At 45.5% G+C, this 19,733-nt stretch overlaps 1 protein-coding gene across 2 annotated transcripts in view; it reads right to left on the bottom strand.

Moving 5' to 3' along the window:
* Positions 1-19,733, bottom strand: part of UBE2H (ubiquitin conjugating enzyme E2 H) — a 72,795-nt gene that overhangs the window by 15,201 nt on the left and 37,861 nt on the right. The window contains exons 2-3 of one of the 2 annotated variants that reach the window (XM_073579187.1): positions 17,561-17,637; positions 2,555-2,629 (exon numbers count right to left, since the gene is read on the bottom strand). In XM_073579187.1, coding sequence (XP_073435288.1) covers positions 2,555-2,629; positions 17,561-17,637 — 152 coding nt within the window. Of the gene's footprint in view, positions 1-2,554; positions 2,630-7,120; positions 7,140-17,560; positions 17,638-19,733 lie in introns of those variants that run through there. The other variant, XM_073579188.1, reaches the window with a different exon arrangement.

Genomic DNA, 19,733 nt, shown 5'->3' with positions numbered 1-19,733 from the left:
TTGATGAGGCATTTGGAAATATATGCCAAACACCTAAACCGTTTATTTAGTAAGATTAGCCAGTTCATCAAATCAGGCCAATGGCACAATGCCAATAGCCTGTTCATTTACATGCCGCCTTTGATGGCATTACACGTTCCTGCACAAAGCAGCATCAATAGGATCAGACTCACACTGGCAGCCCTATATTATGCTAGGAATCTGAAATAATCATTATGCGCAGTGAATGCAGAAGGGCTGATCCCGCATTTCTCTGGTTGCTAAGGAATCGATTATGTCAGCAATTACGTCACAGGTATTCCCTGTGCAGAGGGGATTCAGAGACATGCTGGGGACAATCGGACTGTACAAGTAACAGTGACCTAATGAGCAAGTACCATTAGGCCAGTGGACCTGCATATGGGCACAGCAGAAAAGCTGGCACTGATGTCACCTATCCCAGTAGTGTATGTATATAATGCGTAAAGTACCGGTAAAAAAACAAAAAACAAAAACATTTTTCTGTCACACACAAACCCTACATAAGACTGATGAGCAAAATGTGTTCAGGTGCGCAAAATGTCAAAGGGGTTGTCCACTAGTAGGACAAACCCTTCTTGATCAAAATGTTTGGCCCTGATAAAATAAAGCCTGTACTCCCCTCCTGTGCCAGCACCATTCCTGTGGTGTCAGCACTCGCACAACGTTATGACAAGTGACGCCGGTGACCAATCAGCGCCAACATCACTGGCTGTGCCTTCAGACAAATAGAGCATGAAGAGGAAGTCCGGGCTATAGATCTCGGACTTCCTCTTCCTACTCAATTCAACAGAAGGCGGAGACAGCAATGTCAGCGCTGATTGGGTGCAAGCATCACAAAACCGCATTAGAGCCCCAGGGAGAGCCAGTGCCGACACCGCGAGAAAGGCACCAGCGTGGGAGGCAAGTACAAGTTTTTTTTATTGTAGCAGGGCCAAGCATGGGGTATGACAAGAAGCTGTCCAAGTAGTGGACAACTTTAAAGAATAATCAGTGGTAATTTTTTTTATCATAAATGCATAGTACATGTGAATATAGATATATTACACAGTTGCCCATCCTTGAAAATCAGCTTCTCTCTTTTTGGGTCAATATACTACTGGTCACTCAGTTCATGGGTAAAAATCTACTCAGTGAACACATTTTCCCATTACAAAGGAGGACAGTATGTGCTTGTAGGATTCTATGGAGAGAGAAGCTAGACACAGACATTCTGCTGCAAATTTTGCGTCGATTAGGCCTCTTTCACACTTCAGTTTTTTACAATCAGTCACAATCAGCCACAATCAGCCAGGTTTTGAAAAAACGGATCCTGAATTTTCTTTTGAGGATCTGTTTTTTTTCCCCATTGACTTCCATTATTGGCGGATTGTGACGGATTGCCGTCCGTTGCATCCGTTTTTTTTGCGGATTCGCCAAAAGTTGCTGTCCGTCACCATCCTCAAAGATTTGAAAACGGAGCTTGCAACGTTTTTTCCTCTGGCGGATCCTCCAGACACTCATTTAACCCGAAATTCTTTCTGGGTGCCGGACAAGAAAAAAAAAAATCTCTCTCTCTCTCGTAGAACTTTTAGCACCAACTGTCATCTCTATCAGTAATGGCAAAGTCTGTATTCACTGAAGACCAATTTCACCCATGAACTGAGAATTTTGAGACTGATTAGCCCATTTTGAGAAAAAAAAAAGGGCAATTTCTCTAATAAGACGCATTACAAAGTTCATGTGAAAAAAAATTAAAGGGACGGACACTTTTCAAACATTTTCCCAACAGCAGGGAAAACCAACTACTGGTCTTCTACTTTACCTTCAGACATCACTGCTAAGGCCAGTCCATGACATGAACACTGTACACATAGATGTACGGATGTACAGATTAGTAGTGAGCACAAATGGTGGCGATACATTTAACAGTTGAGGTATTTTGCTTTTTTTCCCCCCCATTTTTTTTTTGGGGGGGGGGGGGGGATTTTAAAGCATTTTCTGATTGTAGAAAGTTTTAATCCTGGCACACCCTTTTTTTTTATACTTTCTCACCACTTAGAATGGGGGTGCACACTAGACATACAATATACACCAAGCTGTCCTCTACACTAATTTCTGCCAGATCTAAACAGAGTCAGCATTTGTGAAAAAGAAGTTGAACCTTGGTGATTATTATATTTACACAGAGGAAGCAACAAAAGCTTTGAAAAATGGGGAATAAATGTAAAACTGAGGAGGAGTTTGTTCATGGCACAACAAAAACATATTACAATGTACACATTAGGCACTGCTATGCATGGGGGATGAAAAACAGGAATCATTTCATTAAACCTTAAAATAATATGCAAAAGAAAAATTCCTCCTTTTATCCTTCAAATAAGAGCTTGTAAATGATATCAGAGTGTAAATTAGAGCGATTCATCTATGCCATAAAAATGTGGAAGAAATAACACAACGCTAAGAAATAAGGATAATTTGACATTCAGCTTTCTATGTTCTGGACAAAACATGATGGGTAACGAAATGGTTAATAGAAGTTTTAAGCAATACCTACCTATAGAAGGAGACTTGAAAGGATATTTATCAGGGAGGTCAACCCTAACTTTCCACACTCCACCTTCATATGGTGCTGCCATAAAGAAGAAAAGACCAAGTATGACTAAAGCTTTCCAAACACAAGGAAATTATGTGGGGCAGAAACAATCTGCTCATGACAAACAAAGAGCATTTTTCAATTCATACACCGGGGATTCTGGAAAAGATCAGTTTTCGAACAGAAAAAAAAAAGGACGCATCTGACCATCAACTATTAAAGGCTTGCTCTAATCCATCTTCCGGCATGCACCACTTTCCTGGAGATTGGAAGTTGGATCCAGCGACATGAGCCCTCCAACGCTGTGGGCAGGGGCAGTTCACCTCAATTTACTTAGTAATGTCCGAAGATACTACATGCCTCATGCAATCGCATACCTCATGTGTTATCGCTTACTCTGATTACAATTTTACCATTTGCAGTTCCTAATGGAGAGAGACAAGCCATATTAGATAAGAGCAGAGTCCTAAGCAGGGGAACCCCTTGTATAAAGTCTATGGTTTAGAAACAAAAAATATATTTTGTATTTTGTAGACTCCACTGGTGCACATTACAGTAACCAGTCACATTCTGGTAATGTAAAGAGGAGTACAATCTTCAGATTTGTAACTTGCGGGATGGTGTGCCGCCTTAGGCTATGTGCACACGTTGCGGATTCCACTGCAGGTTTTTCCGCGCGGATACGCAGGTAAAACCGCAGGTAAAGTGACCTGCGGTTTTCCTGCGGTTTTACACCTCTACTATGTTAAAGGTGTGAAACCGCCCAAACAATTGACATGCTGTGGTTTGTAAACCGCGCGGAAAAAACCGCAGCGTCAGCACAGCGTTTTTGAAAACCCATAGGCTTTCATTGTACTGTACCATGTCAGTGGAACTGCTGCGTTTCCGCAGGGCCAAAACCGCTGTGGAAACGCAGCAGAATCCGCAACGTGTGCACACAGCCTTAGAGAGGATTTGTCACCAAATTTCACAATACAAACTGCATATATTAAACAGATCTTGTATCACAGCCCCCCAACGAAGCCCACGCGAAACGCGCGTAGGGGCTACACGTGTGGCATACTAATTAGCTATGGGTAAGCGTTTTTGAACAGGTTTTCATTATGTGGCCTCTAAACTAAGATTTCGAGCTATTATGCCGTGATGGTTTATTACTGCGAGGGGGTCACTCTGTGGGACTCTTTGGATATCTGAAAGAAAGACTTGAAGCACTGGCACTTTATTTATCTCTGCATATCCATTATACACATTCCATTGCTCTTAGTATTGCTGCATGTGTGTTTTTTCTGTACCTGAATTCCTTATCATATGGAGCTCTTCTATTATGTGACCCGTCTTTATGTACTTTTTTGTCTATATCATTAATCTTTGAGAATAAAACTATTTTAATTATTTTCCTTGGTGGATGTCTTTACTCCAAGTGTTTATGTATACAAGGTATTGGGAGTTATTCCACAGCTAGTGCATGTTATGGGGTGGTCACCATGGGTCAGGGCCACCTGTAATTATATGTTCACTGTCCTTGAAATTTTGTTTGCTCTTAGATCTTGTATGCCTGAAGTTTGTGAGAGAAATGATGGCTGTATAATATGGATTTTAAAGAGGTTTACTAGGAAAACAACTTATTAAAAGCCATCAGAGATGTTCTCTGGTCTTGAGCATGCGGTGATGTGACCTGCAGCGCCACACTTCCTGTTATGTTCAAAGCAAACAAAAAAAAAAAAAAAAAAAGTTCCTGTCTGTGCGTTGAACTGATCAGCCAGCAAGTATGCTGTGAACGGTGATGTCAAGGGGGCTTGCCCAGTGATCCAACACAGCTTTGACTGGATATATATACTGCAGGTGACCTATAATGTAATCTCGCTCTCCGACTTGCCCAACTCCACCCCTGTGTCCAGCTGTTAAGATTGCTGTTCTCCATGGAGCCTGCAGTGCCTCTGTGCCTTCGGCTCTCCTTCCCTATATACATATTAGACAGTTGGGAAAGTAACTATTTCATACACTGCCGATTTTACAAGTTTTTCCACCGACAAAGAATGGAGAGGTCTGTAATTTGTATCGTAGGTACACTTCAACTGAGACAAAGCCTAAAAATAAAAAACAAGAAATCACTTGTAGGATTTTTACATCATTTGCAATTTATTGCAAGAAATAAGTATTTGATCACCGACCAACCACCAAAATTCTGGCTCTCCCAAATCTGTTTACTTTTTCCTGTAAAAGGGAACCGGTCACCAGGAATAACACTTAACCTGCAGATATGGGGTTGATTTGCAGGTTAACAGCATTATTTTGCCGTCTGGCACCTGCACACAGCCGAAAGTAGCAGGGGGAAAAGGATCTTTAGTTCCCCTGGCTGCATTCGGTATTCAGCCATAGGGCCGGGGTGGCGCTGGTACAGTCTCCGCTCTGAGTATACACAGAGGCGCTGTAACCACAACCCCCGCCATGACTGACACTGGCCCTACATTTTGGCCGGCTTGCAGTCATACATCCCCATTCTTTGTAGGTGGGAAAACTTGCATAATTCGCAGTGTATCAAATACTTATTTTCCCCACTGTATATGTGTATAGGGAAGGAGAGCAGAAGCCACAGAGGCACTGCAGGGGAAGTGGGAGAAATGCTTTGTGCAGTGCTTTATCAATCTTGAGACTGTATAGGCGTGTTAGCATGGAACTTTGTAGGGCGAGTAGGTGAGCGCATGAGCTGTGCTGCAACAGATACAGGTCTTCCACTTGGGAAATGCTGTGTAGAGGCAAACAGTGGGAGGAGAGCTGGCAGAAAGTTCAGGGTGTAAACACTACCACCACAAGGATGGCTGTAAGTGTGTCTCCTTCCAGATAGAGCATTTTAGGAGCGGATTTATAGATAAACAGCCTTTGGGTTCAAGTGTATTCAGCATCCACCCAGCCTGATTGACAGCTGCAGCTTGTACAGAGCAGTGTCAGATCTTAGAAGCAGTAGGGGCACTGAGGAGCTGTCAATCAGGCTAGGTGGGTGAGGTACAAGTTAGAGGGAATCCGTCAGCAGGTCTTTACTATGGAATGTGAGAGCATCATGATGGAGAAGCACAGAGCCCGATTCTAGGATGTATCACTTACTGCACTCTGGTGCAGTTTTGATAGAATCCCTGTTTATTTGTGTAGCAGTGGTCAGAATGCTGAGCTGTATATAACACCACCTACAACATTGATTGGCAGCTTACTGACAATGCACAGTATACATAGGATGCTGTCAATCAGTGGTGTGGTAGGGTTACACAAGTTGGCCTGACTGGCCTGCATGTGAGACCTAGTCCTACCGTGATAATCTCCTTCTTAAAAAATAAAATTATTTCTATAGCGCCAATATATTCCACAGCACTTTACATTTCAGAGGGGACTTTTATAGACCATTGACATTACAGCATAACCATAAACACATAGATCATAACAGATACCAAGAGGAGTGAGGGCCCTGCTCTCATTGTATTGTGAGTACACCACAAAGCCTAGTAGGTAACATCACTGGAATCAGGCTCCCTTGCTCTATATTATGTTGCTCTCAAATTAAACAACAAAAATCTGTAGACAGATTCCCTTTAAAGGGCAATTCTCAATATCGATCTTCAGGAGGGCATATCTACTTCTCCCTCATGTCATTTTTCTTGCGAGTGGCAATTTGCGCCTGATTGTCCAAACTGGGAAACAAATGGAATTATCAGGTTGCTGGCCCAAACACTGTATTCTCTGGTGCTGCAGGTAAAAACATCTTTGCCTCTGCAGAACTGGAGGAGCGAAGTGGCACTCAAAATAGTGTCAGAGCAGTGATTAAAAGCCTTATAGGGGGAAAAAAAAAAAAAAAAGTAAGTACTTTGATCCTTGCCTAGTAGGGTAATCACAGTTGATAAGCGTTCATAAGTGGCCGATAAATGCAATCTACAATTTTACCCATTTATGGTGAAGAGAAATCCTTTACACTTTCATAAATTCAGCCATTCTGACAAAAATTTACAAGAGAATTACATCAGTCTCATCAGGTCTCAGACCTATTTAAAAGAAGTCTCAAATGACGCTCAAAACCCCAAAAACTGCTTGGTTTGTTGAAAGAGCAGCCAATTTGTACATTTATAAAATCAGTCACTCCATAACCCAAAAACACCACACTTTAATCTGTATGCAAATAAAGCTCTGGGCAGGATCGGAGCCACTGGATCCCCAACTATTCACTAAGCAGTGATCAGAGCAGGGGAAACAAAAGGTTTGTGAAGCACCCTCATCCCGCCCAGAGCACTAGAGCTTTATTTACATAAGGATTAAAACGTGGATTTTGTTGGTCATGCAGCAGTGGATTTTATAAACGTACAAATTGGCTTATCTGTCAATGAGTAACATGATAACACAAGTATTTGGGGGAGGGGTGGAGGTTCCAAGAGTATGGGTTGGATTGTAACGGCCAATTTCCTTTAGTAATGTAGGCAATATATATTGTGAACTATGAGGACCAATTCATTTTAAACATGGGCAAAAAACGGTAATTAGACCTACCGGTATTTGTGTTTCCAGGAATCCATCCTGACAGCACATTGGAGGACGTCCTTCTCATCCGTAGTGGGACAGGAAACCACGAGAGTTTAAAAGGATCCTCCCCTTCCCATCCCTCAGTGATTTCACAAAGTAACACCTCTGGATGGATGCAAACAGATTTTATTTAAACAAACATTCTCCATACACATGTTACATCACAGTTGTATGAAAAGTATTATCGGGAGGGATCTAACAGTGCTGTCAGGATGGATTCCTGGAAACACAATTACCGGTAGGTCTAATTACAGTTTTCCAGGTCACCACCTGACAGCACATTGGAGTAGTACCAAAGAATATTGGTCCTAGGGCGGGGACTACTGCATGGAGTACCTTTCTCCCAAATGCCAGCTGTGTGGATGCTATGTCTAGTTTATAGTGTTTGGAGAAAGTACTAAGACTAGACCAAGATGCTGCCCTGCAAATCTGCTCCGCCGAGGCGCCCCCCCTTTCTGCCCATGAAGCGGCCATGGCCCTGGTTGAGTGGGCTCTAAGGTTCCCCAGGGGATTTTGACCCTGTGATTTGTAGGCTATGCTAATAGTGGACCTAATCCACCTTGCTATTGTCGATTTTGAGGCTTTTTTCCCTTTATTAGGACCTCTAAACTGGACAAAAAGATTACTATCCTGTCTCCAGGGTCTGGTTGCATCCAGGTACCTGAGCACAGTTTCCTTTACGTCCAAGCTATGGTAGATTTTTTCCCTGCTATTTTTGGGGGACTGGAAAAAAGGAAGGAAGTACTACTTCCTGATTCATGTTGGAGTTTGAGACGACTTTGGGTAGGAAGGCCGGGTCGAGTCTTAACACTAACCGGTCACTGAACACCTGTAAGTAGGGATCCTGGGTTGATAAGGCCTGCAGTTCTAACCTCTTGGCTGAGGTGACTGCCACTAAGAAGGCTGTTTTATGAGAGAGATTACAAATATTTATCTCTGTCCCTATTTGATATGGCCGTCTGCAAAGCGTATTGAGGACTAGGTTAAGGTCCCAAGGTGGTATGCTGTTCCTAATTAGGGGTTTAAGCCTTTGCACCGCTCTCGAGAACCGGGCTACCCATGGGTGTGATGATAGGGCTGTGTCATAGAATACACTCAAGGCTAATATTTGTACTCTCAGAGTACTGGGTCTAAGGCCTTTCCTGAACCCTTCCTGTAAGAAGTCGAGTATTTTCGGGATGTCAGGCTGGTCAGTGCCGACTGTCTCCTCCCCACAAAAGCTGCAGAATTTTTTCCAGATTTTATTATATATTGCCACGGTCACGGGTTTTCTACTTGCTTGTAGAGTAGAAATTACTTCGTCCGATAGACCTCTTGCCCTTAGGACCTGCCGCTCAGGATCCAGGCTGACAACTGGAAAGCTTCCGGTTTTTGATGCAGAACCGGACCCTGATGGAGGAGGTCTTTCCTTCTTGGTAGAAAAATGGGTTCCTCGCCCGCTAGCTTCCTGAGTAGGGGAAACCAGCTTCTTCTTGGCCAGTAGGGAACCATCAATATAACGCTGGCTCTGTCCTCGCAGATTTTTCTGAGGACCCGTGGAATGAGGGCTAGGGGCGGGAAGGCATACAACAGACCACTGCTCCAAGACTATGATAGGGCATCTATTCCTGCCGGATTTCCCAGGGGGTTCAGGGAGTAGAAGGTCGTAAGCTTTGCGTTCTCTTTGTCCGCGAACAGGTCTAATGCTGGTTGTCCCCAACGATCGCACAGGCTGCTGAACACATCGTCGTTGAGCTCCCAGTCCGTTGCTGTTACCCTTCTCCTGCTGAGGAAGTCTGCGATCTGGTTCCGAGAGCCCTCCAGTTGTACGGCCGAGATTGAGAGGACTTCCCTCTCTGCCCATCTGAAAATCTGATCTGCTAAGGCCTGAAGTGTGGGATGTCTTGGTCCGCCTTGATGGCGGAGAAAGGCTACTGTTGTGGTGTTGTCTGACAGGACTTTGACGTGTTTGTTTCTCACGTGGGGCCTGGCGACGAGCAGCACCTTCCAGACCGCATGTAGTTCTCTGACGTTGGAGGATCTTCTGCTGTCCTCTGGACTCCATTGCCCCTGGTAATACTTTCCCGCGACGTGTCCGCCCCAGCCGAATAGACTTGCGTCCGTCGTCACTACAACCTCCGGGGACTGAACCCATGAGACACCCCTTTTTAGGTTTCTCGGAATGGTCCACCATAGAAGCGATCTTCTGGCTCGGAGGGTTAACCGTATCTTGCTGTCCAGAGAAGTCTGCCTTCTGTCCCAGGATGTTAGAATCGCGTGTTGGAGGTCGCGGGAGTGGAACTGACTCCATCTGACACAGGAAATGCAAGAAGTCATCAGCTCCAGGATCCTCATTGCATCTCTGACCGATACCCGATTTCTCGAGAACTGACGAATTTTCTTCGGCATTGAAGTCTGTTTCTCGGCTGGTAGATACGACATCCTTTTTTCTGAGTCTAACATGACCCCCAGGAATTTTACTCTGGGTTTGGGTATGAGATCTGATTTTGCCCAATTTATTATCCATCCTAAACTCTGCAGCGTGGAGATTGAGGATTGACAGTCGATCCTGAGCTGGGCTGCTGAATCGGCTATAAATAGGAAGTCGTCTAAGTATGGGACCACCGTGATATTTCGGGCCCTTAGGTAGGCCACCACCTCTATTATTACATTTGTAAAGACCCTCGGGGCCGATGCTAGGCCGAAGGGCAGGCAACGAAACTGATAATGGTATATTGTGCCATCTTTTTCGACCGCAAACCTGAGGTATCTCTGGTGATCCGGGTGGATAGGGACATGATAATATGCGTTTTTTAGATCCAAAGTGCACATTACCACATCCCTTCCCAGATGGGGAATCGTGGATCTTATTGATTCCATTTTGAAGCGCCTGTAAGACACCCATTTGTTCAGAGGTTTTAGGATTATTATTGTTCGGGTTTCCCCCGAGGGTTTTTTTTATTGCAAAGAGACTCGAGTAGTGTCCTCTGCCTTCCTCCTGGGCGGGGACCGGAGTAATTGCATCCATGTCTAGGAGATCTTGGATGTCCAACCACATTGGGGAAGCTGCACTGAGGCGTGAACTGGTCACCAGAAACCTGTTCGGGGGCAGGGAGCTGAATTCTATTTTGTACCCCTTTGAGTTGACCTGTAATACCCAGGGGCTGGAGGTGACCTTTTGCCACTCTCCCGGGAACTTGAGTAATCGCCCCCCTACTCTGGTGGCGTCACTTCCTCCGGGAGCTGGACCCTGGGCCGGAAAAGATGTTATCTCTATTCCTATTTCTACCTTCGCCTCCTTTGGGGTAGCTCCATCTACCCATTTTACCTTTCCCCCTGTAGTCCGCTCTCTGGTTGTAACGGGGCCTACGAAAGGGCTGGTATCTTTTACGCTTCTCCTCAGGGAAACCCTTTTTTTCATCCGACGCTTTCTCTAAAATGTCGTCAAGCACGGGCCCGAAGACCCTGCCCCCCCGAGAAAGGAATTGAGCAGAGTTTATTTTTTGACTGCATGTCGCCTGTCCAATTCTTCAACCAGATAGCTCTTCTGGCTGTGTTGGACAGGGACTGGCTTCTGGCCGAGAACCTAACTGATTCTGCTGAGGCGTCGGCCAAGAATCCCGTAGCCAACTTAAGCAAGGGGAGCGATTTTAGGATTGTTTCCCTCGGGGTTCTGTCTGACAGATGCTCCTCTAGGTCATCTATCCACAGATGCATGGAGCGTGCTACCGATGTCGCGGCTATATTTGTCTTTATGACCGCTGCTGAGCTTTCCCAGGCCCTTTTTAAGAGCCCGTCTGCCTTCCGATCTAGGGGTTCCTTCAAGCTTGAGAAATCCTCAAACGGAATTGCCGTTTTCTTTGATACTTTAGCTACTGGAATATCAATGTTAGGGATCTCTTCCCAGACTTTAACCTCCTCAGGGTCGAATGGTAGACGCGACCTAAAGTCCCTGGGAATAGTTAATCTCTTCTCTGCCTCCTCCCACTCCTCCAGTATCATTGCCCGTATGTGGGTGTTTACTGGGAAGACCATCGAAGTCTGGGAGCGTAATCCCCCAAACATTTCGTCCTGTATTGAGAGGGAAGGAGGGGGTTCCTCAATCTGCATAGTCTGCCGCACCGCTCCCAATAGTTCGTCCGTATCCCCAGACGAAAACAAGTATTTTCTCCCCCTTTCTGGGTGTTCTCTAGTCTCCTCTTCCTCCGCGTCAGAGTCGGACAGAATGCCTTCCGATGACGTATCAGACTCCCTCTCTTTTCCTGGATGACTGAGGGTTTGCCTGCGGGGCCTGGGAGGTGGCTAGGCCGGATACCGAGGCCTGCACTTCCTCCCTAATTATTGCTCTCATATTAGACATAAACGTAGCCTGCTCTTCCCCCATTATACGCTTTGTACATGCGTCACAAAGGGTCTTCCGCCACGTGTCCTTTAGCTTTTTAGAGCAGACCGGACACTTCTTATACTTCCGTTTAGGCTCCTTTTTCTCAGAGGTAGAGGTTTCCCCCCTAGAACATATAAAATACGGGTTCTATGGGGTTTATTCTTACGGGGCCCTCCAGTGACCTCTTCAGAGGTTACTCACGTGACCCTGGCACTCTGCTCCTGCTTCCGTCTTTGCCTGGTCCTCCATGCTGGTGGTGATGGAAGTCGCTGACTGCTGAGGAGACACATACATGTGAGTGGTGACGGGCTCCCCCTGTCACCTGCCCTGTGGAGCAGAGCTGCATACCACCTCTATTGTCGCTGCCGCTCCAATCTCCGGACGCCTGCCCCTCCTGATGGGACGATGCCGCCGCGGTGTGCTCAGTACCGGGCGGTCACTGCCTTAGGTGTCCTGACAGCGGCGCGGCCGGAAGTACTGCGTCCGGTTGGCAGTGACGCGCGCACCGGAAGTGACGCGCCCGTGACTCGCGCGCCGGAAATGACGTGCCCCCGGCCTCTGGCGCTCTAGCCTGTCCTCCGGAGGGGCGGGCGGCTGACGCGCGCCTGCTACTGCGCGCTCCCGCCCTCCGGACACAACGGCGTCACCCGGCGGTAGCTGTAGATCGACCGCTTGCGGGCTCTGGAACCCCAGTGGCGGTCTGCGGTGGTGGCGCCCAGGGTCGAGAGCCCCAGTCAGGGGGAAGCGACCCCGCGTCCGGGAGCAGCGCTACACCGGAGAAGCTGAGGGACCCTACATCGGGTTTCAGCCGCAGATCTTTATCAGGTAGGAAGGGTGAGGCTGAGCCCCCCTGATCCTGACCATCTGCATGGAACGGCCCGGATCCTCTCTCGTCGTTCCCATCCGCAGTGGGACAGGAAAAACACTGAGGGATGGGAAGGAGAGGATCCTTTTAACCTCTCGTGGTTTCCTGTCCCACTACGGATGAGAAGGACTTCCTCCAATGTGCTGTCAGGTGGTGACCTGGAAATACTGACCTTGGTAACACTGTCTAAGGCAGTAGAACATGGCCTGAGTAGAACAGATGTTCTCAAGTTTATTGGCAGATAAAAACAATTGGAGCAGTAAGGCTGGTTTCACATTTGCGTATGGAGGAACTGCGGACGTCTGCGGATTTCCTCCGTGAAGCTCTGCCCACTGCCGCACCTCCTCCGGTCAGCTCCACCTATGGTCGCATACTTCTGCATGAGGCCTGCGTACCCTATCTTTAACAATGGGTACACAGGTCGTGCGGAAGTATGTGGATGCCTCCGCATGCGTCGTTTTGACGGTACAGCGACCTGCACCGAACGCATCATGTTGGAATTTGTTTTGTTTGGTGCATCGTCAAAACGACACATGCGGAGGCATCCGCATACTTCTGCATGACCTGCGTACCTAATGTTAAAGATAGGGTACGCAGGCCTCATGCAGAAGTATGCCGCTATAGGCGGCGCTGAGGCAGTGGGCGGAGCTTCACAGAGTAGTCTGCAGCACTCCACAGCTCCTCCGTCCACAAATGTGAAACTAGCCTTTATGACCCTTTTATATTGCAAGCAGTTAAAAGCCAACACATTTTCAAAAGTCTTATCTCCCCAATGTTTAAGGCTGGAATCAGGTTTTGTATTTCTCTTGATGCAGTTTTCTGATGCAAAACCAAAATATGAAGTGGACACGAAGACTAAGGGTATGTGCACACGCAGTGAAATCTGCTGCACTTCCGCAGCGGTTTTGGCTCTGCGGAAACAGCAGATTCTGCTGCGTTGTACAGTACCTTTATTTCCAATGGGGAAAAAAAACCGCAGTTCACATGCTGCGGATTTTCCACGCGGTTTTGCTGTGGTTTACAATCCGCAGCATGTCAATTGTTTGGTGCACAAACGCTGCAGTTTTACACCTCATCCATTATGAGGTGTAAAATCGCAGGGCAAAACCGCAGATAAACCGCAGGACTTTTGTCCTGTGCACATAGCCTAAAGGAAAGGGGATACATCTCTATTGTATTCAATCAATTGGCTTCAAGAAACCGCACTTATAACTCATACAGTACAGACCAAAAGTTTGGACACACCTTCTCATTCAAAGAGTTTTCTTTAATTTTCATGACTATGAAAATTGTAGATTCACTCTGAAGGCATCAAAACTATGAATTAACACATGTGGAATTCTATAATTAACAAAAAAGTGTGAAACAGCTGAAAATAGGTCTTATATTCTAGGTTCTTCAAAGTAGCCACCTTTTGCTTTGATTACTGCTTTGCACACTCTTGGCATTCTCTTGATGAGCTTCAAGAGGTAGTCACCGGAAATGGTCTTTCAACAGTCTTGAAGGAGTTCCCAGAGATGCTTAGCACTTGTTGGCCCTTTTGCCTTCACTCTGCGGTCCAGCTCACCCCAAACCATCTCGATTGGGTTCAGGTCTGGTGACTGTGGATGCCAGGTCATCTGGCATAGCACCCCATCACTGTCCTTCTTGGTCAAATAGCCCTTACACAGCCTGGAAGTGTGTTTGGGGTCATTGTCCTGTTGAAAAATGATAGTCCAACTAAACGCAAACCGGATGGAATAGCATGCCGCTGCAAGATGCTGTGGTAGCCATGCTGGTTCAGTATGCCTTCAAATTTGAATAAATCCCCAACAGTGTCACCAGCAAAGCACCCCCACACCATCACATCTCCTCCTCCATGCTTCACAGTGGGAACCAAGCATGTAGAGTCCATCCGTTCACCTTTTCTGCATCGCACAAAGACACGGTGGTTGGAACCAAAGATCTCAAATGTGGACTCATCAGACCAAAGCACAGATTTCCACTGGTCTAATGTCCATTCCTTGTGTTCTTTAGCTCAAACAAGTCTCTTCTGCTTGTTGCCTGTCCTTAGCAGTGGTTTCCTAGCAGCTATTTTACCATGAAGGCCTGCTGCACAAAGTCTCCTCTTAACAGTTGTTGTAGAGATGTGTCTGCTGCTAGAACTCTGTGTGGCATTGACCTGGTCTCTAATCTGAGCTGCTGTTAACCTGCAATTTCTGAGGCTGGTGACTCGGATGAACTTATCCTCCTCAGCAGAGGTGACTCTTGGTCTTCCTTTCCTGGGGCGGTCCTCAGGTGAGCCAATTTCTTTGTAGCGCTTGATGGATTTTGCCACTGCACTTGGGGACACTTTCAAAGTTTTCCCAATTTTTCGGACTGACTGACCTTAATTTCTTAAAGTAATGATGGCCACTCGTTTTTCTTTATTTAGCTGATTTTTTTCTTGCCATAATACAAATTCTAACAGTCTATTCAGTAGGACTATCACTTGTGTATCCACCAGACTTCTGCACAACACAACTGATGGTCCCAACCCCATTTGTAAGGCAAGAAATCCCACTTATTAAACCTGACAGGGCACACCTGTGAAATGAAAACCATTTCCGGTGACTACCTCTTGACGCTCATCAAGAGAATGCCAAGAGTGTGCAAAGCAGTAATCAAAGCAAAAGTTGGCTACTTTGAAGAACATAGAATATAAGACATATTTTCAGTTGTTTCACACTTTTTTGTTAATTATATAATTCCACGTGTTAATTCATAGCTTTGATGCCTTCAGAGTGAATCTACAATATTCATAGTCATGAAAATAAATAAAAACTATTTGAATGAGAAGATGTTTCCAAAGTTTTGGTCTGTACTGTATAAGGGGCTATACAAATAGGATTTACACTGTGCACTAGAACAATATGAAAACACTAGCCTAAAATCAGTAGCCCATTTCATTTTTAGTGACATCTCAAATAGTCTCTATATTATGGATTTAAGCGTGAGAAATTACAATTCAGAAGAAGTGACAACCAATATGGCTGAAGTTGCTTTTGTAACATTTAGCTAATGATTAGAGTTACACCATTTTGATTAGAATCACACTTTAAAACCTAGGTTCAGCACCCACATAACTGAAACGTAGACCTTATGAGCTCTGCTAATAAAGGTGTAAAACAAAAAGGAATACGCTCTGAACACTTGATAAAAGTTCAGAAAAATATTTTTGAAAGTCAAAATGTCTTTTTTTTATATATTTTTTTAAACCATCAACAAAATAAACATTTGTAGTTATTTCCAAGTTTAGGTTGCAGTGACCCTGTCCTGTTGACATTGCAGAAACTAGGAATCTGACCAGTATAGACTATTGTATGTTTTCAACCTAGAAAACTTTTTAGACTTTGGAATCCAGATTACACCAAATTTCTGTTTTCTACTTTTAACAGATAGTTGCAAGGTCGCTATTCAAGACGACCAGTCACTTGTCAATCGATTAAGAAAAAGAAACCCCATAATGTCCTATATTTGGAGAAAAAAAAAAAAAGGCACACCTTATTACCCAACAGCATCCTTTCCCTAGATCATTTTACAGTCAGGACAGGCAAAAAAAAAAAAAAAAAAAAAAAAAAAAAAAAAAGGCATCTAAACATAAAATTGGTACACACCATTGACTTCATTTTTGGCCAGTTCTAATAAAAGTACTAATAAAAGCCTTTCTAAAGAGCCAATTTGCCTGTACTTTTATTTTTCCAGTAGAGTTTTTTTTAGCTGCAGTGTCCCATGATGTGACAGTCTTGTGCATGCACTATCTATCCTCAACACTTCCAATTAAATCACATTAAGACGCCCCATGATTCTTGGCGGCATCCGAGCGGCAAAGATGTCTGGTGTATGAGCTACACTCTCCTTTCCCCAAACAAGCAATCATAAAGAGACCTGCTCATACTGCAGACATCACTGCCGACATTGCATTCCTAGATGCCACAAGGTCTGTTTCTGTAAGAGGCAAACAGGACACTGTCACCAAGGCTTGTTTCACACTAGGGTTTGGAGGCGCAGCGCACGCTTCGTGTGAAGCTCCGCCCCCTGCCATGCTTCCTCTGGTCAGCTCCGCCTATGGGCGCATGACACTGCATATGACCTGCGTACCCTATCTTTAGCATTGGGTACGCAGGCCGTGCGCAGGTGTGATTTTGCCGGCGCATGCGTCCTTTTGACGCTGCGCTGACCAGCGTCAAACACACAGTGCTGCATTTTGGTGCGCCCGGCACAGCGTCAGAAGGACGCATGCACCGGCAAAAGCACACCTGCGCACAGCCTGCGTACCCAATGCTACAGATAGGGTACGCAGATGGCATGCAGCGTCATGCGCCCATAGGCAGAGCTGACCGGTGGAGGTGCGGCAGGGGCGGAGCTTCACGCCGAGTGTGCGCTGTGCCTCCAAATGCTAGTGTGAAAGTAGCCTAACAAAAATGTGTTCGGAAAATAAAAATACAGCGAAGATGGCTCTTTGGAAAGGCTCTTCAAAGTGCTAGCCAACCTCTAATAACACATTACTTAGGCCGGTTTCACATTTGCGCTTTATAGCGCAGCGACGGCCTGCGCACGGCCGCCGCTAAGCCCCGCCCCCTGCCGGTCATCGCCGCCTACTAGCGCACATGGACGCTTGCGATCTGCGCACCCTATCTTTAGCATAGGGTACGCAGATCGTGCGCTAGCAGGATTTTGCCGTGCGCTGCGCACTTTTGAAGGTGCGCCGTGCGCACCGAAATGCAACATGCTGCGTTCGGCGCACCTTCAAAAGTGCACAGCGCACGGCAAAATCCTGCCAGCGCACGATCTGCGCACCCTATGCTAAAGATAGGGTGCGCAGATCGCAAGCGTCCATGTGCGCTAGTAGGCGGCGATGACCGGAAGGGGCGGGCAGGGAGCGGGGCTTAGAGGCGGCCGTGCGCAGGCCGTCGCTGCGCTATAAAGCGCAAATGTGAAACCGGCCTTAGCACTTTAAGGATTGTAATTGAGTGATAATTGTCTGTGGCGACCGGCACATATAGTTTTAACAGCTAAAAAGGAAGCCTGGTGGAAAGTTTGAATCCCACTCCTGAGTCTATCAAGAAATTATACTGAGTCACTGAACAGCATTACTCTGACAGCAGAGTGAAGAATATACCTGGAAGAAGGGTCTGATGAACGGGTTCGTAATACTTACTTCCTTGTGGTCCATAAAACTTCACTATAAATTCATTTAGACCGCCTAGGATTGTGACTTCATGTTTGCTTTCAATACTAAAAGCAGTATGTTAAGGAGAACACGAAAATGGATTATAAACATGCCACAGCCCAAGGCGTTATACATCAAAAACACACGTCAGTGTCTCGTCTTGGTATTTTATCACCGTACTGTAAGAGGAATACATCACCTATTATTTTTTAAAGTGACTGTCAGCACATAATGACGGTGCTTGGTGCTCTATGGCGGAGCCAATCATTTATATACACCTTCTGCCTGCTTGGTTTCCATCTATCTCTGTCCTTTGCTGGCCCTATATAGCCAGAGCTGTCAGAAGAGAGGGGTGGAGATGGAGAGAAAATAAGCAGGAGGGAAGGATTATATCAACTATTGGCTCCGCCACGAAGCACAGAGCGGCAGGACTTGGTTTGAACAGTCATGCTATCCTGAGTCCCTTTTCCAATTAAATCCAGATACTAATTTAATTTAGTTTTTATTTCAAACCTGCATGTATCTCCGTATTCTGTTTGCTGTACATTATTATGGGGCAGTCATCTTGCCATAGCTAGATGAGCATTTTGAGATGCTTTATGGCAGCCACATACCCAATAGGAACCAGCAAACTAGAGATGTTCATTGACTTCTATGGGAGCATCTCATAGGCATACTCTGGTCCTAGTTGACCAAATAAGGGGTCCAAAAGGAAACAAAAAAGCTCTAGAGATCCAAGTAAGCAACAAAGCTGATAATGGTTTTAAGACCTCAATGAAAAGACAAAAATACTTCTGGAGTACAGAAACATAACTACATATTACAATGTCTAACTACTGTAAAGGTGCATGCACCCTGGCTGTTACACAGGCCGATGTACAATGGTGGGGACAGAACGGTCCATAACACGATTGTTCTGTCCCCATACAGTATCCTGTTATTGCCAGCATGTGTCCTGTTTATACAAATGCATTGCGCTGCTGACTTTATGCCAGCATAACCAATACATACAATCACCAAGCTTTTTGACCTTTTATCGGGTGATTGCTAGTATGAGCCATATCTATAATAGAGAATTTTACAGAATTCTGGAAACTGACAATAAGTTGCTAAAGAGCATATGCCTTTAAGTTTCAGTAAAGACTATTTTTAAATAGTTGTAATTACTTTGAAGGCGTATGTGGGGCATCCTGTAGAATTTTCTGTGTAGAGATCGCTTCCTATAATATTACAATTAGGCACACTGTTCGAGATCCTCACAGAAAGACAACTGTTACCAGCTTGTTCCTAGCGATAACACCAAAGGGTCCCTACCATGCAGGACTCAGAGGCCGGCACACCAACAGGTCTTCTCACACACCAAGGCCACCATACAGGAATCACAGAGCACATTATGTCCTTACAGATATCCACCATGCAGAAATCAAAGCCAGGCACACAACGTTCACTTACACACACAGGAGCCTCTTGTCACAAGTGAAAAATAGATTCCAGGAATCTGCACTGCCGTCATTATAAGACAGGTTGTATTTTCTGCAAGAAGACATACAACATTAGCTAACAATACAAAAACAACATGGCGGAGTACTAACCTCTAACACTACAGCCAGATGCCCTGGTGTCCATACCTGAGCAGGTAACAGATCATATCACATATTCTTCATACATAAAACAAAGATATCAGCATACCCGTACAAGCATGCCGAGCACAATGATTTTACAACCGGACATTCCTGCTCATTCCATTTGTGGTAGAAGTTCGCATCCATTAGAAATTCAGACCTGCCAAGTGTCTTTCAATTAAGAGCTACAGTCTTCATACATTACATAGAACGAAGATAATAAGTCTGCCCAATTCTGAAAGAGCTTTGTGATTAAAACTAGTAGACTACAGAAGACTAGATTATGTCTTTCATCTTTAAAAAGGTTGTCCAGGCATGGGATGAAGGCGTGCAGTCCCATATGACCACCGACTTATGAATCCTGACAGCACACTGTCAGGACTTTCCAGTGTTATTGGTGAGGGCAGCCACGCGACCACAAGCATGTCATTAGCATACATGACCGCCCAGCAACACCAGAGAATCCTGCCAGTGTGCACGCTGCACACTGGCAGAAAACGGAAGTCTGCAGTCACTGGGTGGTATAGGTATTTAGGGGA

Source organism: Dendrobates tinctorius, unplaced genomic scaffold (assembly GCF_039654945.1).
Source record: "Dendrobates tinctorius isolate UK_male_01 unplaced genomic scaffold, ASM3965494v1 ptg000062l, whole genome shotgun sequence".
Taxonomy (NCBI): domain Eukaryota; kingdom Metazoa; phylum Chordata; class Amphibia; order Anura; family Dendrobatidae; genus Dendrobates; species Dendrobates tinctorius.
The sequence above is the reverse complement of the archived record's forward strand: the minus strand, read 5'-3'. Positions and strand labels throughout refer to the sequence as shown.